The sequence below is a fragment of the Danaus plexippus genome, chromosome 17 (assembly GCF_018135715.1).
Source record: "Danaus plexippus chromosome 17, MEX_DaPlex, whole genome shotgun sequence".
NCBI lineage: Eukaryota > Metazoa > Arthropoda > Insecta > Lepidoptera > Nymphalidae > Danaus > Danaus plexippus.
In genome coordinates, this window is record NC_083548.1 from 3,162,153 (window position 1) to 3,184,198 (window position 22,046).

The following is a 22,046-nucleotide window of genomic DNA, read 5'->3' on the forward strand; positions in this document are numbered from 1 at the left end:
TTTATATACCTAACCCGAAAAGATCATTAAGAAAAATAATGACTCATATATTTGCCATAAAGCATATCCTAGCCATTTGAAATTAATAATTATTAATTAAATTATCCTATATATATTCATAAATGTTTGTTAAGCATCAACAACCCTAGGACCTTAAGTAAGGATATGAAGGCGGGCCAGCCGAAAAATTTTCTGATCAGACAATATTTCAACTAGACAGCGTATTTTCGTACGTAATGAATGATTTATCTCAGCATTCAATACGATGTCTTCATTTAGTGGCTGCGGGCAGGTCGTGAGTAGTGGATGACCCAAAAATGAATCAAAGGAGGTATTCCGACCCGGCCATAAATCATATTCTTTGTTCCCCGGTATTCTTTCGCACTGTTTCCGACACATTTATCATAAAGTCAAAACATTTTATGAAATTTTAAAGCCTCATATTCGATAATAAAATATTGTAACAAAATAAATTTTCTTCACTCCGTCAATTTAATATTATTAGTATAATTCAAAAGTAATTAAGATTTCAATAGATATAATATGGTACACTTAAATACGTACGTAGGTACTTAATAAAAAATAAATACTACACATTTTATGTTATAAGTTTTAAAATTATATGTACCTAAGCATTCGAGTATTTGTCCTAACTTATGTCTCAACGGAATAAGTAACCTCAGGGGAAAATAAATAAACGCGCACTAGGAAGGTGTCTCCATATCGAGGGCATCTCACTTTCGTATTGGCTCTAGTTATGTCAATAATGGTCACTAGCGTAATAGAAACTTCTATGTAGTGTTATTTCACAAAACAATAGTATGTACACTCTAACAACAAGGAAGCTGTATCAACTCATCGCTGGACCGTTGATCACTTCAGACAATAATGTCGTGAGACTCGTTTAATATTCATAAATAAATATACATATATTTAATTAAGCATAATATTTATACAAGTATATAAATCTTCCATTGATGATAATATGAATAATTATTGTTTTTAATTTTTATTTACCATATTATTATAATTGAAATTTCAATAAAAAACTATTGATTATAACATCTAGATAATAGTTATCTCGAGTCACATTTAACGGAACGTAACACAATATTATATTAAACAAAATGACTTACAAAATAGTTAAGCTTTGAGTTATATTTCGTATTCCACGTGACGTTACATAAACTTTTTCACACAATAAAAATAATTAATGTCGTTAGCATGCACGTGATCCATATCTATGGGGCAGTGTCGCATGCACCGTTGGGATTTTGCCCCGCTTGCATACTTTCACCGGTCACTTCAACCATGCTAGTGGTTCTTGGACTGGATACAATTATATTATTTGCTTTAACCGTTCCATGATGACATGACACTGTTCTCGTGCTGAGAAATTGCCTCGGTTTGAGCATTACGAAGATGAATTACACATTACGGCTTTGATCATTACAACGCCAGTAATAAAATTTTCTATACCAAATTAAATAATTTTATTTAATTATTACGGATTTTTAAATATTTTGCTTACTAGATTAGCTTATTTTATTTGATATACAAAATTGATTGTCCTTACTCTTACGTAGAAAATCCAAGATACAGGTATTCCATAACATGCATGTTGAAGAGCTCGTTGAAGACACGACTCACAATACACCGCAGGGCATTTATTTACAATCCTCTATTTGTGTGGTTACATTCAAGATTTCATTCAAATTACTTTTATTAAGTTAATTTATTTATCTCGTTATGATATCGTAATTAAATCTTTCCCGCGTCTAATAAACTTGTTTATATACGACACATTTTACTCAATACGTATCAAGAATATATTTTTTTTAATGCAATGCATAATTTGGAGCAAATTACGCAACATTAGCGAGAGAGCATCAGAGCGACATTAACTTTCAAAATAATAACTCTCAACCCCACTAAAAATCCCAATTTACGTGATTCACATTTTCACCATTTTTACGACGCCATAAAAGTGTTCGCGACTCCTGTTACTTTAAAACGTCGTGGTTCCGCACAAATTACAGTCGGTGTTGCTCGGATCCATATCGAGGTGGTGTTATGATCCTCTCAGATCATACGTTACTTGGCAACCTCTGTCTGGAGAGCCACCTGTTTTTTGAACCACCATCTTATTTAATATATCGCCAGTTAATAAAATTAAGTATTGAGCAAGCATTTGTTAACATTCATTTTTAACTTAATATAAATCTGTTACTGTCCGCTTCTTTCAAATAAGATTAATTAATATTCAAACGAATGAGTTAAAGCTCTAATAATGCTTTATAGAAACAGCAACTATACCTTCATTCAGAAGTAGCTGAATAAATCATAGCCCCGACAGTTCAAAGGAAAAGATCGGTAGCACAGTGTCAGATTGTCTTTATGAATTCGCAACAAACATATCCAGACCATTGATATCGCAATCATCGAAAATACCATTTATTTTATAAACTTTATAACAAACATAAAATTAATGTTGTATGAAAATTGTTACAATTCAGACGGTAGCAGAGTGTTTATTTTCAAGATAAAAAACAACGTTTTTCTGATATAGTATAAAATTTTTACTTAACAGAATTTTGATAAGAGTATATTTACTGGAATGCGATTGTCGGTATTTATATCACAAGACGAAAAAACTCAAACGAAATAAAAACACACATACTCACGCATATACAGACATACGTATATAAACTTTATTTATACTCTTGGAAAGTAATATCCAAACTCATTAAGCGATCTAAATTCCTTTATTTATTTTTATAAGTGATATTAAACAAATAAGAGCCAAAAAAAAACAACATAATGGTGATTCCAAACCAGTTATGCGATCGGAGGAAATAAATTCAAAAACGAATTCACAAAGCTATAACTTATATGCCGTAATACGGAATGTGTTCTATTTTAACGTTACGCCGCACAAACAACGTCTGATGATCTTAAAACTATCATCAATGATATTTCAATTGATATAAGAATGTAATAAATTTTATCTATACATCGCTTTATCTCTCTCGAATGACCGCAGATATTAAATAGCTCTAACAAGACGTATCCATCTATCATGATTTTGATGTGAATTTTAATTGATACACTAAAATACTCAAAACATTTATCTTTTTAAATGAATGTTTGTTAAAAATATTATCTGACTCGGATATGACGTAATCGATAACAATGACCGATTAAAGATACTCTCTATTGACTCTGACAGTTAATAGTTGTCATAATGACAAAGATGTTGAACATAAAAATTGTTGAGAACGATTCACGATTAAGTGGACATATTATAATTTTTTACAGGGTGTTTAATTATTTTAATCGTCGCCTTTCCTTCTCACCGATGGTCACCGATTTCGGAAATCGTTACATGATGTTAAATATCAAGATTTTAATGGTACGAAATATTTCATAAGGCTTACACGGAGTTATACCAAAATTAATACAAAGTCTAGTAAATAAAAAAGGTTAGTTTATTTAAGTGCTATATGGAAATGTAGTGTTTAAAATCATGCATCAAATATGATATATGAATTACGAATAGGTGTCGGCAGCGTCCGGTTCTACGTTTAATTGTCACCGGATATTCTAATTTATAGAGCCTCTACAAGTAGTACTCTATAAATTCGCTACAATATTTTAATTGCTTATCTCAAAACTACATACATCACCCCATTTAATCACACCCGTTTATCAATTTAATAAAATCTCCAACTGCTAAGAAAGTAATGGTGAAAACACTGTTTATTTTTAGATACAAAAATTTTAATTGCAAAAATACTCTCGATAAATTAAAATAAAATACTCAATGTTTATTAGTCGTAGTTTTTTTATTAAATTTTAGGCAAGTATATATTTCTATCTACTTCATGGAAAATTTTGTCAGTAGCTATTATGACGACAAATTTATTTACTTCAAGGCTTTAAAACAATGGTGGTAACGTACCTTAATTGATATATGCCATAAAACAGAAACCCGTCATATCTATACTAAGAAATCGAAAATCATGATCAGAAATTTTGTACAATATTAAATAATTAGATTTAAACTTAACATATCATAAAAATGAGACTAAGTTTTACGGTAACTACGCGATTTTCGTTATTTTATATATAGGTACATGATCCAGATGTCATGACGACGAGACAGAGAGTATCCTAAAAACATGTAGCATTCTAAAAACTTACTTACATTTAAATGTTTACACGAAAATCTTTGATATCATTAACGCATCATAACTCGATAATTAATTTTAACTGTTGACAACATGCTATCGCGGTTTACAATATTAATTAAGTTTAATAATATGTTGTAAATATAAATTTTATTCACTAATACGTTTATTATACATTTAATTTTATATATTTAACTGTATAAATAAAACTAATACGTTAAACATTGCAGTCTTAATAAACTTATCTTTATATAACTGGAAACACGTACAGAATTCCCATTTTAAATTCTCATGGCATACAGAATTTAAAATTGTGGCAATTTCTCTCAATCATCTTATTACCATAAAATGCTTACAGTGAAAACAGTATGATGTCCCAACAAGTGCACACGAGTCATCATATGACTAGAGAAATCTGCTGTTGTTTGAAATCTGTTTACACACGTACAGTATATTCTAAAATATTATTTATTTAAATATAGAATATACATTTTTTGACAATTCTAAGGTAGTTGTTATTCATTTATATGTCATTAATTTACGACTTGGTGCTTAAACTATATTATTACGGAGTCCGAGTTCCGCTATGATATGTCAAAATTCTGTTATCATAACCTATACAAGAACATCATTAACAAAATTCTACTATATTTATAATATAGCTAAATCTTTTAATTTATTTCATAAAAAGTTGAAAAGATCGGCATCACAAAACAACTTTAAATAAGTAACTAAGAGCTGGAGTGAAATCGTAAACATTAAGAGCAGCGGATTGAAACTTAATAAGGAGCAGTTTCACCGTTAATGGTTGAACTGACATCTTCGCGGCACAACCGAACGGAGCACAGATAACATAACACCGGTTTTAATATATTTATCGATAATAATACCTCCTTTAACCGGTAACTATACAGTAATGAATATAAAAAAATATTAAAAAAAATCATACTTGATACCATTCACTTAGATGAAAATTTAAAAATATACTATTAATATTAGTAACAATACAATACAATTGTAAAAAATATTGTCAATATGTAATAAGGAACATGTGAATGCATTCAATATTTACCGATAAGCAATAATAAATACAACTCGAATTAAATAAAAATCGATAGTTTAATATATTATTTCACAGCAAGAAGCACATCCCTTTGAATAAGTGCACATACGGTAGTGATGCTGTACGTAAAACAGGTATGCTCGGTAAGGTAATAATGATGTGCTCTGAGAAAGCCACTTGTGATCGGATCGTAATTAAAAACACCCATTTTGGATTTATGACTTAATAAAAAAAAATTAGAAATAAATCTGTACTTTTAATTACTTTTATTATTTAAGGTCAAAAAAAAAACAAAATAATTTTTGAGACCTTAAAACTTTCCTACACAATTGTTGTGACTGAGATGCTTTACTATACAATAAAAAAAATCTGTTTGAAAATCCTCTCTTAGTTAATCTAGTGAAAAATTAAATATAAATAATACATTCTACTGACTTAAAATATTAAGAACCACATCTTTTACCGAACGACACAATTAATAGCTTCACTTGCAACTGAGGACGATTTTATTTAAAATCTTTACTAGAAAAATATAAAAAAATAAACTAATAATTAATCCAAAAAGTTTTTATATATAAATTTATTAATCCATTCATTAATTTATGTAAGATTTTTCATATACATAAATAGGTACGGCCATTAGTCCAATGGTTTATCTGATAGCACTAGTTTATAATCAATAATTTGCGCCTCGGCCTACGATTACCGTATTAAATTGAGTCTAATATCTACCGTGCTTCCTGTTGGCTCCAATATTCAAACCTGGTAGCTATATTATATATACATTACGTAATTTATTTATATTTTTGATAAGAAAATAACACTGAAATATCAATTAATACACAATGGAAACGGTACAATTGAAATTATTATAATACGATTTAATAATATGATATAATAAATAATGTTACAAAATTAATCGTCTTTATTTAATTACGTTTTCAATACGTCGTATATAATATGAAACAATAAAGCCAATTTGTTGATATTGTCTTATTTATATAATAAGCATTTACCGTATACGGTACAATGGAGATAATACTGTCGAGATTGCAAGTGAATTTCGCAAGACTACACTCGGTACCATATGAGTGATCGTAAATTAATTAAAAAACATTTGTATGTTAACTCTTTATTTTTTATGTGGCTTAATGAACACCATACGCGGTGCATTGACCGATCCAGAATCTGCATTCATCTTCGGCTGCGTTTCTCATATACTTTTTGTAGTACAATTGAACTCAAACGCAAACTTTCGTACGGTTTAAATGACAATGTTTTTTTTATATAGATTATGACAAAAATATATGTGTATACTAGGTATATTTTTGCTATAATTTTTGAAAGAATGTCTCGAATAGCTCACTTATTATGAATTATATATAAAGCCCAGTTATTGCCCGATATATAACGAGATTACTTACAAAATTAGGCGATGGAATGTTTATTATACCTTTCAATACATCATTGTCTAGGAGCGAAACGCTCTTAATCAAATACTCACATTCAATAAAGCCTACAAAGAGAAATAGACCCTATGGCGGCTTTCGAGGGTTGATAATTGTTTTTATGGCATTCATTTTTTGACTCTGAATCTTTTGATATAATAATGATCTATATATGTAATAATATATTGCATATTCTTTCATATAATTTTTTTTTCTCTACTTATATTATTGTTTTCACTTATTAAAAGATTTAAATTAAATTTATATTAATATGTTGATATATTCATATATAAAAGATTGTAAAAGAAAAAAAAAGTATGCAAATTTATTACTAAAAATAATTAGTTAGTATAATTTGCAAATATAATACTTGAATATGAATCTGACGCGTGTTTTGCTAAAAAAAGTATAGAGGGTAAAGGTTAAATACATTTTTTAAATAGGAATACAGCTCATTAAATACATTAGAATAAGCTTCTACATTATTTATTTACTCATTTAAATATAAATAAGACCTTAAATATCAAAACATCTCCACTATTAATATAAAACGTTTCCTGTTCCTCATTTTTAAGGTACACAGATATATGAATGAAACATTTTTAACGCTCCGTACGCAGCGTGAAGATTAAAACTTACGTTAAGCATACTATACAGCAAAATATAAAGGCTTACTCAACAATAACGATCTCCTATATTGCTTGTAAAATACAATCCGCTATAAAACAAAATAATATCTCGAGATGAATATTACAAAAGCCATCTCGTTGCGGTACAGATAATGACACCCGATAAACAATGGAGGAACATCAGACATAATGCTACAAGACACGTGGGCTGAATAGATGGTGTGCCAAAATACGTTGCCCAATAACAAATATTCATATTTATAGCTATTAACTGTACATCAGTTTTGCCAAAGAATTTTGTGATAAACGTGTGTTGGGAAAGAAAAGATGTGATCTATTTATACAATAAAATAAATAAAACCATAATATCGGAGAGCATTCGATAATAACACTAATATTAATTTCGTTATCAAATGCAACAGCTTAATAAAAAAATATTAGACAAACACTGTGTGTATTAAAAATGAAATGCCAATACTTAACGAATCCCGTCCGTATCATCCCGAGGCATCACTCGGACACTTCGTTGTAATGCCAAGGCTTTCAGAATTAATGTGGGCAGTCATTGTTGCTGCTATACAATTAGTATTGAGAGTATTGGAACTACTGTGACTCGTTTGTAACATTGGAGCTTCGGTAAATCACAAGTGTCATAGATAAGTCGTTTGTTATATTTTTTGTATGACCATATAACCTTTACATGTATGTTACCGTTCGTATTAATTGTATGCCTTTATAATAAAATACTAGTTTTATATTTCACTTGACATAAAGATGCTTAATGTTCTGTATTTATTATAATAATGATTTAAAACAAATCGTTAAAAATATTGTTATTGATACATAGAGGTGTGAAATCTGTGTTTGATGTATATTTTTTAAGAAGTCATGAACTAGATGTAACGCGATACAATTGAATGTCTAGCTTGGCGTAGAGTTATCTTGACCTGCATTATCGCATACAATTCCCATACCATTAGCCGCCCTCATTGCGATCAGCCAGTACGTCTAATGACAGTCCGGTCAGCCAGTCCTGTTATCATCGGCGTGGAGGCCAATTGTAATGAAGGCGATTAACAGGTGGGTCGTTTGGGCTGTAATTTCGTAGCTCGTTCGTTCTGCTTTTATATTTAATGTAATTTAACATTATCCTGTCATGTAACATACTGATATGATTAACCTTCGTCCGAATTATATTAATCTTATAGATATATTTCAATAGCATATATAAACAACGAAGCGTTATTAAATGTTACGTATTATTAAAGATTTTCCCATACAGTACTAGGTCATGTTAACATTAACTGCTGTGATTTCGTACTTATGATATTGCTCCCACTATATAGACTTCAGTGGTTATTGGCCATATATATTTATTTATTATTTTGCATTTAATGTGATTACTTGATGTATAGCCTAAAAACCAGTTTTTTTTTGTTCCAGACATGATATTGGAAATCGAGTCTCGGTCACTTATTAGAAACTTATTACACTTTATACACATAAAATAACTCTTCTATCTTGTCCACTGGCAACTTTCACTTGCATAATAAATACTTAAAACGAAATGTTCCCCTGTTTGTAATTTAAACACTTGTCCATCAATTTATTGTACGACATATTCAATATATAAGTAAATACGTAATACGACAAAATTAATCGCTTTTAATTGAATGAAAAATGGCATCAAATTAAAGAGAGAATCTTAAAATGTTTTGTATTAAACATATATATGTTTGTTACAATTATAATTGACGGTCATATATGTACGAGTATGAAATCATGCCAACACAGAATCCTTTCAACAATGCCAACTTGTTCATTAACATATAGCTTTAAGTGGAACAAATAGAAGGCTGGGAAACATAGACTACCCATCAAATTTAATATCAACAAGAGAAATACGTTTGTAATAATTTTTATATCGTTATAATTATCCGAAATTATTTATTTAACAAAAGAAAACATATTTTTTGGTAAAGATCTCTTAAATATCCTTGGAAGATGTGTCCTGGCTAAACAAATCCTCAGGACTTCACCCTTTACAACAGGCGTGTGCAAAATTTTAACTCGATTACTAATAAAATAGTTACAGTTAATAGTTTTATAAAAAAAGAAGAAACAGAAAATAAATGTTTATAGTTACGTGTCTACCCATTTTTTTCTACTGTCTCAGTACGCAATAAACACATATTTCAATTCATAGTAGCTGGATGCGCACGCGCATATTAAACGTTTTATTGATGGACACTTGATTTATGGCTGTAATAATATTCTCAAAGCGGTATAAGTAGTTCTTCAAGAAACCAACAAAAAGTGGGAGCTATTAATGCTCATAACCAATAATTAATTTAACAAAAAAACAGCCTAAGACTTTTAATTGCGCCGCTTTAGGAATGATTTCCATTACATTCGTGTAAAAGATTTAATATAAGACTTTAATGTTATTAAGAAAGTCAGTTTTCAAAATTCTTGTCTTCCATCTCACATGGATATGAGTAGCGTTCAGATATTTCAAACAAGGTCCAACTTGCCACCTTGAAAATAAAATAAAATTAATATTCCTTAAAAAAATATACGACAACAAGACGGATTTCGCTTTCACTTGTCACATGTGTTAGATGAATAATTTGATTTGATTAATATCGTGTTATAATATAGAACAAATGACAAGCAATTACGATGTATATGCGTATAACGCGTAGGTCTAAATTTGCGTGCGTAAATTTGTAGGTGTAAATTTATTACACCGTACAGCGTTTGGTTCATTGACGTGATAATCCGTGACACCGTCACATCCGGTCGCCATAGCAATTACCTCGCAACGATACGTTCAATATATAGAGATTTCTTAATTAGTATAATTTATTCCAATATGTATTATTATATCTGGATTTGGCATTGATTTCAACTTGCAACATATTTGATGTACATTCCATTTTTAAAAGCTTTCTTGTCTATTATAGTTATATTATAATTTTTCTCTAACTTCTGTAGAATTCTATAAATCAATTGAATTCGGTTTATTATTAAAAATATATTAATTATCATCAATAATCGTTATGTCATATCTCATTACATAACTGCAACCGTAAACACATATACTATAATATTCAGGTCAATTTGAAATAATTTACGATCGGTAGATACAGCGAATCGTAAAAATCAATACATTATGATTAAAAACTCATATGATTTATGAATATTGTCCTATATCTTACTATTAATAAAGTTTAATTTGTTATTTTCTACTTTCATTATCAATAGTAATCAAACTCGTTCGCTTTACGATTCAATAGTTGAACCATTTTATATGCCAACTTATAATGTGATATAATTTGATCACAGTAGTTCGGACTATTGATTCTTTATAGACGAGATAAGTATGTTAGCGATAATAAAATAAACAAAAACATAGGTATGTAAATAGAATTGTTTCTGTTTTGCAATACGGGGACATTTGTGTAATTTATTAAGGGTGCGTCAAATAAAATGCAACGGGTTTTGATAAAGGCACGGCCACCTACGTGCTGAGTCGTCGTGCCGGCATTTCGCTTAGATTACAGCATAAGTACTGTCACTTATCGCCTTTGTTCGCATAACATTGTTTTGTAATTAACAAGAAGACTGTCAACATTTGACATCCCCGAAATAAAATATGTTATACAAGTGATATTCTAAGTGACAGTTAAGTCTTAATGGGTGGATAAACAGGAATTGACTTGTTTACCGCAGCAGTCATGAGTAGGTTTTAACTTCTGTCATAAATTTCATTTATGAGGACATTAGGCATGTCCATGATCTAAGATCTACATCATAAAAACAATTATTTTAAACTCTTCATTAGTAGTGCACATTAAAATAAAAGTACATTTAGTATTTTTTTTTAAATTTGAACCCAAAAATGTATATAAATATATATATATATATATATATATTTAAATGAAACTAATATTTTTCGGATAAACTACGAGGATAATATCCGAAAAATATTAGTTTCATTTAAATGAATAAAACTCGCGAAAATCTTAGATCTCATTATGTATGTCATATCTGTTATCTCATGCTTCTGAGATCTTTCTCTGTTAGGTTAAATTTACGAAAAAGTCGGATAAGAAAAAAATATAAAACATGATTGTTATCAAACAGTATTATTAATATTATTAAACAGTCTTTATTTCTTGCAATTTCCTAAACAACCCCAGATGCGTAATCAGAGTGCCATATATCATCTTAATACCGGACTCCTAAGAGCCGAATCACCAATGCAAATTCTGTTCCTGCCTCATTTCTACAGCTATAATTTACGAGACAAGCTCTATCTACCAACTGTATACAATTTTGTGGTGATTATGCATTGAATAAATAATTAAAATACATTATTACTAGATAAGTATTTATATTTATTTAAGATATATAATATAAATTTTATTTAAGACAAGATTTCATGTACTCTGCTTCCCATATTTTTTTTTTACTACAAACTAGGTTCTTGCTCTTTGTTTTCTATAAATAGTTGAAGGTAAACAAAAATTTTAATTTCCTTATTACATTTTCTTGCATAACATTTTTTTTAATGGAGGTATTCGCATAAAACTGTCGTTAGATTTAATAAATAATAAAGTACAATGTTGCAATTTACAAATAGATGGCGTTTGTTGCTGGCCACGCACCCAACGCATGTTTTTTTATGCTCGTTAATTAATATATAATATAACATATCTATGCAATTAAATTATGATTTTATGTCTTCGCATAGTTAAAGTTGAAATTGTTAAGGAATTTTGAATTTAAATTACATTCATGAATAGATTAAATTAGTAACAGCAAAGCCGCTGAAACTGGGTAAGGTACGTGTCAGGCTGTGCGCGATTTGGCGCGTGCTAACGTTTTATTAGTTGTTGGTAATTAGATCAGAGGTGATCGTAACTCTGTTAAAACGACCATTACTCGGAAACTAAAGTTTCTCTTTTAAACATCGCTAAAACGCCTTATATAAATATTAATCACTCTCAATACTTTCTATATCGACTGTTATTAGTTTACTCCGCTTTATATTTATGGTTTAAATAAAAAAATAAACAATCGTATTGAAATCGATTTTGCAACACACTAACATCGGTTATTTCGCAATAGCCATAGCAGATAGCACAGAGCTGAGTCTGAGCACTAATGTGAAACATACTGTGGGCCAATAAGGACACAAAAAAGTAAAATTAAAATTTCTCACGGTTTGCCGCTCTCATTCCCACATGAGATATTTATTTTCAATATCGTACCGCGCCTGCGCTGATATACACTTGGAGATTGGTCGTTTTACGAAGAGCTTATTCAACTTATGTACTACAACTGACTTTATCCTTAAAATTTTAAATATAGTATAAATTAAATTAAATTTTAAGTGTAGTAATATACGATTTTGACTGATTATATAATATATATCTAATATAATATAAAAATATGTTCAGGTAGACAAGGCTGTGAACATATAGATAATATAAATCATATATGTATTCAGCGTTCACCCGTGGGATCATCCACTTAACATTTTTTACATCTCTATTCACAGTACAATTCTATACAACATATATTCAATATCCTTACATATAAGCCGATACTAATATTTTTTCTCTCGTAGAGTTCACAAGTCGCCATAAGGTGAATGGCGCGACGCGTTTCCTAAAATAGTTATATGAATTATATCAAATGATGTTTAACAAAAAACTAGCAATGTCTGTGAATCTGCTCTGCCCCCGATCTTATGTGAGAATATGTGTAGTATTCGATCTAGCCGCGATTGCTCGATACGTTTTAACTTGACTATCAATCCGAAGCCGAGGATTAGGAACGGATATTTTATGTTATCAATAAATCCATAACTCTAACGGTCCGATGTCCTTATAGGGATATCTGAACGAATCTATTACCAATTACAGCCAATTTGTTGCCTTTTAATATTTTACTTGTCTTTTTTTTATTCTAACCCCATATGGCTTAATGTACTTTTAATTCGCCATTTGGAGGAGTATATTTTTGTTGCGAATATTTTTATAAGAATTATGAGATATTTTTATATATGTGAAACTATGTTGTGGTTGCATTAAATTATCTGAACAGCGATGCGCCACCCATACGTTACGCGCTGCCGACCAAGCAAAACGCGTATCATTGGCAGTTAACATCAGAAGGAGCCTAAATCATTAACATGCAATTAGCAGTACACGCGAATACATGCTCTATTGTGTTCACGCTAATACTAATATTGTATACATTTATGATATTTAAAACGATCTAGGTATCACGTACGTTGATAGAGCTATCGTGATTGATGAGCGTACAGTAAATATGCCCAGCAATCGCTTATAATGTAGTTGCCAGTGATGATAGATTTATGAAGTGGATTAAAGTAAGGTCTACCGACTTTGACCCCACGCCGCAACTGGAATTTGTCGTGCGGCTATATCTGCCTATTACTATAAACTTATAGAGATCTTAATACATATGTAATATTGAGACGATAAGTGATTAATCAATAACATCTTAAAAGAAAACTGTCTGCAGTAAATCTAGATATAAAATAAATTCTAACATCAGCTGTTAACTACAAATGAATATTACTAACACATGAGTTATCGTGCTCTATGAACGACACCAATAAATAATTTCACCTCACGCATAGAATAAAATGATTTATTCAATTTACTAGCATATAACTGAACGGTGGGACGATTCGACGTGCCTATTAGAGATGCGTGAAGCCCACAAAAGTCAAGAGTCAGTCAGTTGCGTTCAGTGTTAATACTAATAAACGATTCAAATGGTAATGTATTACGAGCTGGTGCGGCGAGATGCCGCTCATTGGCCACGCTATTTACATTAACATATATAAACGTGAACGCTCCGCCTACCACGCAATACGTCACCATGCTTCCGAACGTTGATTACAAGTAATTAGCTATCCTTACCAGCTTTAACCCACACAAATACGCCGAATGCTGTATGAATGTGCAAAATGTCATAGGCGATTAGTCGTTACTGTATCACTGTGTCTTTGTACGATTTAAGCACGCTGGCTTTATCTACTAACATTCATGAAACGAATGTATCCGTTGAAAATCGTTGATGTTGGCAGACGACGAAAACTAATAATAAGGACACCGATAGTTGAGGTTTACCCGATGGTTTCTTAATTCGCAATTATTTTTCGTTTGTCCCGAGGCTGAACAGCATCACGAGGAAGTTTAGTTACAAATCATAAGCAAGCGGCACCGGACTCACGAGCTATCTAAATAAGGTATCAGAGACGTCGATGTCTGACTGTTGCTTAAAGGATTTATGTCGTCTGCCTTTAGCACAAATTAGCGGCGTGTCCAGTCGTAGGCGTGAGCTTACAAATTTGCCGTGGACTCTGAGGTTATTTCGTCTCAAAATACATGATATAACAACATTCAAATATCAATTGCATATTTATATAGTGGAATTGTTAGTGACACTTATAATAATACACATATAATAGAAGATACAGAGCGGTAATTATCTACGACACAATATACATAACACGTGCATGATATATGCTAATCTATGAAGTAAAATGTCGCCAATCACTTGACATATGACGATAGATTGATTTATTAATATTCTGTATAGTTACCACCAGTTGTTCATAGTATCCACTGTCGCTTTTCACATCTGTAATAATGTGGTCACTGCAACTGGATCGGTGAAAGGGACAATAACGGATACACATAAAACCAGACTAGTTTTTCATTACAAAAGACGCATAAAATTCACCATACCATTTAAATATAAAACAATTATATTTCCTAACATATAATGAATACCAATCTACATGATAATAAAATATTAATAGCAATATGTATGTCTTATTTGAAAACAAACTTCTTTATAAAAACAATTACGTATAATAATGTATAAGTTATATACTTCATGCTCTATTAAGATAGATATCGTACTGATTTTATAAATATATTAAAATGTTGGCAAACTCGTTCGTTAGCAACGTATACTTATCTCATCGTAAAGCACCCAATAAAGTTTAAAAAATTAATTAAAAATCGTCGTTTCGTCGGTTGCTCTATTTATTGATGTCGCAAGTCTGTGGGCGTACGTCGAAGGCGAGCGTAGGAGAAGCTGGCTAGCGTCGATCGGATCACCCCGTACTGGTCGCGTCATTTCGCAACTACGCTCGTTTAGCATAACGGCGCACTTATATTTTAACTGCGCACTGTTATTTTAAATCTATTTGAATATAAATCGTGTTATAGTAAGCTGGTTCCGTAAATCAGTTTTAAGAAGCTCGGACCCATAAACTCTCATTACATATTGACTTTCTCTTTGACCAATTGAACAAACATACGCAGAAACATGGAATTACTCATGTTTTTTTTGTAAAAAGATCATAAAAATAAAAATAATAATCTATAAAACGAAATAACTTCTTTAATGTTTTTTAATTCGCTTATAAATAGGCTACATCCAAATAAAAGAGAAATATTTCTGAAATATTATCAAGTCGCAACTTTTGTATCACTCAATAATGTTTGTTAATTATTGTTTCAGGTCGGTGGCGCACGAGCCTGATGAGTTCGTGCGCGGCGGCCGCCATGCGCGAAAAGCACGCGGCGCCGCGCCGCCTCGCCTCCCCTCCGACCTCGCCCCTCCAGCGACACCCTAGCCCTCTTGGTTCACCTCGCCCTGACGAGCCCCTTGACCTCAGAGTCACACACAAGCGACCGCAACGGCTGGAGGATGAGAACTGTAATCTCATTCCCTCACCGCCACCTCACCCTACTCATCCAGCACATCCAGCGCATCCAGCTCTGCTTCAGTTCTGCCGACGATTACCCTTGGCTCTACCGGCGTCTTTCGGCCGTTACCCCTTCTTACCCGCAGCAGCTGCGACCCTTCTAGCGCCAGGGGCGCCCAGAGCTCCTCCCGTTCCCCAAAATGCCGGAGTGAATAGAGCCCGGGATCGGTACACGTGCTCCTATTGTGGAAAGGCGTTCCCGCGAAGTGCTAATCTGACGAGACATTTACGGACACATACAGGCGAACAGCCTTATCGCTGCAAATATTGTGAACGATCATTCTCAATATCTTCGAACCTGCAAAGACACGTGAGGAATATTCATAACAAGGAACGGCCGTTTCGATGTCGTCACTGCGACCGCTGTTTCGGCCAGCAGACAAATCTGGATAGGCATCTCAAAAAGCACGAAGCCGAGAACGGGGACGATAATCGTCGCAGATCGCCAGAAGAGACCTACTTTGAAGAAATAAGGTCGTTCATGGGACGTGTGGCGCCAGCAAGGCGGACTGCCGCCGCCGCAAGTATCGCAGACCACACCTGATAGTGAACTCTACATTTCCTTGTATCATAATCTGGTCGATGCATCCAAATGACTACTGTGTATACTATAATTAAAACCATCAATCATTGCAGGCAGACGCCCGCTTGATCTGAATTGCCATTACTAAAAAAAAAAAAACATTTTAATCATTAACATTCCTAACTACAAGATTTACTTGAAAAGTTATTACTTAGTTACTCGTAACCAGTGAATATAAATGTTATTTTTTTATGAATATGGCATCTATTGTATGAAAAACGTGTCGACTTTAAGGTTATATAAAAGTGATATGTAAACTATTTGTAAATATGAAGTAATGGTTCAAAGTAGCTTAGTTAGTTAAACCGTGTACCGAATTTTTACTACCGATGAAGCTATACGAAATAGGTATTATTTTGTAATCATTGTGCATAAATGACGTTAATAGTTATATATAATATAAGTGTTCAGTGTTCTCTATTTTAGTTTTAATTAAATATTAGATGAATGTAAGTAATTTTGTATTATTTGTAAATTTTTGCTTCTTTATCGATGTTGTATATTAGTGTTTTAGTCTGAGAGGAAACGCCGGTTACCAATAAACATATAACTTGTTGCTTATTGATGATATAATTTTACGAAATGTTAGAAGATTTGTTTAAAATTGATTAGATCATTGTGTTGCATAAATTATTTAGTTTAAGGGCTAAACCACAGAGTAATTATTATTCTAACTCCTGCGACTTCGTGATGCCCTGGTTGTTAAGTTTAAATATATTAAAACAAATTATAAATATTATAATTATTTTGTGTTTTTTTTTTTTGAGATTTAAAAGAAAAATTATTTACCATATTAAGAGCTTGTAAAAATATCAAATGTTTGTATCTAAATCTTTAACTAAATTAAGATGAAACAACTGTGATTTTTATTTATTACTTGACCACTTTTGGGATCATTATTGTATGTCATTGCTATTGTAACGAAATTAACGAAGTCTCTCAAAGAACTTATGTAAACGTTCCTTTAAATATAGATAGATCTCTAATTTCTATTATTGTTACGAATATAATGTTAATGTTTTTGTACATAGCATAATTGGATCTATATCAAGAACTGCAATTTATTTAAAAACAAAACATAAAGGTATATACATATGTCCCTAATTTTTTTTCACTTAATTATATTATACATGAACACACAGACGCTTTCCATGATATAAATAATACACGAACAGGACCTTTTAATTCTTAATACATCATAATTATTGTGTATTACTGCTTTCTTGGTATAGTTATCAAATAATTGGTGGACAATTGAGAAGATGACATGATATGTATCGAAGGAAATAAAATTTAGGGTTTGTTTTCAACATTTGTACGTCACCATACCCTTCTATTTGTCATTTTGCACATACACTTGGGACACTAAAAGCGACAAGTTTACAATTTGCTATATTGCACTTGTGACACTCGTCAGGTCACGTTCTAAATTTGCGTCTTTTAACAATATCCCCCTAAAAGATCTGAGTCAGTGTTACCTTTATTAGTAAAAAGGTCGCCATTCCCATACCGTTTAGTATACTAGTACCAAATCTATTATACTAGTAAGAGATGCTATTTAACTTATCCTTAGTATGTATAAGGTAGAGATTACGACCTATGTCATTTTGTACTTTTGATACTTATAAATCGTTTGAAGATCACCGATTACCTTGTCAAAATAAAATAAATAACATTAAATTTAGACGTGTCACTTTATTTTAAAAACCTAAACATCATGTAAAAAAAAAACATCTAAAAATATGTAAAGATATTAGAAATTCACTTATACCTTAATAAGTTAACTAACAAACTTATAACAAACATTTTTATGCGGGTATAGTAAACGAACATTACTATTTGGGATAACGAAAATCAAAATCTTTTTAGATTAAATATTAAAACATATCATTCTAGATGTAACACAGAAACTGTCTTTATAATATAAGCAAGCAAGCCATAATTAATATGGCAGTAAATAATTTATGAGTTATTAGTATACCTATCAATTGAGAAGACGATAGGAGAATTAATGGTCATAAGACAAAATTAAGTTCAATTACACAATAAGTATTATTAGTAAGCGCCGCCCCATTCTAGTCGATTTCTTGCAACAAAGTATGGTTTTCGTTATATATATACTTTAACAGAATAGTTTCTAAACAGTGTGGTCCAAGTTATAAGACATTGAAACATTTTGAAGCATAAGATATTGATGAATATACAAATCACAAGTGACGCGTACATAAATTATATTATATCACATAAATTAAAATAATAAAGCATAGAAATGATTTTTTTTCTTACGTAAATTGTACTATTAAATTAAATGAAAGATGCAAGCAAAAACTAAACCAACTAATTGGCTAAGCAAATAATTTTAATGTAATGGTTTGGTAATATATATATATAGAAATTCTCTTGAATGTTAATTCGTTGCTATTACGATACGCTATTGATGATTATGCTTTTATGTGTGACATTCGAGTAATTGCTATACCTTATGTAGAATGTTAGATTTATTTACAAATACTTTAGGTTTTTATTCTGTTATAAAAACTATGAAACGCGTCCCGCTTTTAACTAGGTGCACATAGAAATGGCCAAGTTGGGTGGGGCAGATTGCACAACGATGACACGCCGCGCAAGGCGGGCGCCTTGTTAGCGGCGCGTGTGCATACCACCGTTCCGTTTTGCGTTGCGATATTTATTGCTTATTGAAAAACTGCCCAGCGCTTTCACAGAATTATGACTTTTGTGGTTGGCTTCTGATTTTTATTGTACTATTACAGATTGTCAGTGATGCAAAACCATCGGTAATTATCAATGTGGTAATCGATAGAATAAAAAAAATATTCTGCTCTACAACCGTCACATCCAACAATGTCCGAAAGCTTTACGAGTCGGTGAAAGAGAAAGTAATGTTAAATAATATATTGTAATGTCTCGTTTAATGAGCTTATTAATTCAATAATGGCCTTTACAGAGAGAAATAATTATAAAACATTCAAGTTATGTATATTTTGAAAGGTCGCTACGTACAGATAAGATGTAAGCGGTCTGTGGTCAGTTGCGTGATTTTAAGAGCACATTGCGGTGACATGTAGCCATAAGCCACGGATATAAAATTAAGATATTTAATTAAGTTCAGAACTACCACTACGTTATTTAATTTAATGTTTATTTAATGGGGGAACTAAAGAAAGTCTTTGATGTTATCTGTATCAAACTTCTCGGTAAAGGCGATTTTCTCGGAAAATTATACAATCAAAACAAAATAAAAACTATCACATATGTTTTTGTCTGTAACTAATATTGCAGTTATATTTTAACGATAGTTCATACAATGGAATTGTAAACAAATTTAAGGTAAAGATTTAAAAACCATAAATATTTTTTTTAAACCAATCATCAATCAATTTATTCCAGCATCTATACATCTGCGGCGATCTGAGAGCAGGTGACCGATCCATCACCTGCTCTCAACGGAGGTAATTAAAGGAAAGCAAGGCCGCCTTGAAATACTAGCGCCCACGCTACTAGGTTGATACACAATGATTACGTAAGCCAGTTTCTCCTTTTTGATTGGACAATTATATTGATATCTTCTTAATCTTCAGTGGATTATGAAAATAGTGTAACGTGTGTACGTTCCTATATATAGTAATATTTATTTGTGTACCAATGTGGAGTGCGAATAAAAGAGTCAGATGTCCTTGATTGTGTATACGATACGTATGAAAATAGCGCTCTCCATCTATTTAGAACTATATTAACAGCTGTTCTATATGTCAATTAAGAACGCGTGAAAATCGTATAATATACACGAAATAATTTAAATCCTTTATTGAACAAAAACTTCTTACGTAGTTCTTAAAATTATTTTTCTATTTTTTAAGTTCTTGAAAACATTTTCAAAATATAACATTTTAAATGAAAATATCTTAAATATGATATGCTAGAAAACCAAATAACTAATTTTTGTTTACAATTCATTTTAACAGTTACTCTAAAGGTTCAGATTTTATCAAACAATGCTTAAAATAGGTTTTGTTTAAAACATATATATATATAGAATTGGATGTACAACAGCTATGAGGTAGATAAAAAGCAGTGACGAAATCAGAATCAACTCATATTAAAATTATGCATTTTTCAGAAAAAAACCGCAAACAGACCACTATAATTACTTAAAAAACGGGAGCTCCGAGATGTTTAAATCGATATACCTACCTCTTTATGGCTCTTTTAAAAGCAGTTACGTTTAAAAAAATCGATCGATAGCATAAGTAGTGCAGTACATCGAATCGTACATCGATAATTGTATGTTAACTGCAACGATAAGTCCCGGCACTATTGTGAATAATTCCGTCAAGTATTGCTAAATTATACACTGCTCCGAGCACAGCACTTCAAGTATCAACCGGTTGTAAAATCAGAGATCCTCTACATAATTTTTTTTATATAATAAAATAATTATAAATCAATACTATTTTAGTTGTTATTTGAAAGAGGATTTGGACAACCGTTAACGGCTTAGTTTTGAGTCATGGGTAAAAGAGGCCTATTTTATGAAACAAATTTTAATTTGATATAATCAAATTGGGTACCACAGATGACATATTTAAATTTAATTCATTAAACATTATATACTTTTTTTATTTTTATAATTAAATAACCGTAAATTTTAAAACTGTCTCCATATTATATATCATACGGAACCGTTTAATTTACTTTTTACATGTAATCTGAATGGCCCGACAGGTCACCCGTCACATTATAAATTCAGCTGTGGAAAGTTTATTCCGTTTGGAACTTTAGGAAGTAACTTAACTAAGTTATTAAAAAACCGAGCGAACTTTTAAAAAACATTATAAAATTATATCGTTTATGATAATTGATAAATATCTACATTGAAAATTCAGAGAAAATATTAATTTTACAGTATTGAATTAGCTTGCATGGCGACATTTTTTTATATAAATACAAACCGGTTTATCAATATTCAATTAAAAATATAATATATATAATAGCAATTTTCGTTTTTTGAATTAAACATAACTGTTGCATATTCTCGTCAGGTCAAACCTTCTCATGATATGATATAAAATGAAATAATTCTGACATCAATTTATAAGCTATGAATAAACAAATAAATTAGCAATTAAAATTAATTGTTCCCAAAATTTTAAACCCGTCCATCATAACCATCCATGCAAATAGCATTCCCAAAAGTTCAACCCCAAAAATAAAAAGCTTTGGATACCGAAACGAGAGCGCATTCCTTAATAACGAGCTCCCGAAGACACGAATGCCTTACATCCTTC

The 22,046-nt window shown here is 31.2% G+C and overlaps 1 protein-coding gene across 1 annotated transcript in view; it reads left to right on the forward strand.

Annotated features, from left to right (window-relative positions):
- LOC116771508 (transcription factor hamlet-like) overlaps positions 1–16,898 on the forward strand; it is a 55,434-nt gene extending 38,536 nt beyond the window's left edge. The window contains exon 3 of the mRNA XM_032663377.2: positions 15,911–16,898. Coding sequence (XP_032519268.1) covers positions 15,931–16,701 — 771 coding nt within the window. The 5' untranslated portion in view covers positions 15,911–15,930 and the 3' untranslated portion in view covers positions 16,702–16,898. The remainder of the gene's footprint in view (positions 1–15,910) is intronic.
- The last annotated feature ends 5,148 nt before the right edge of the window (positions 16,899–22,046 follow it).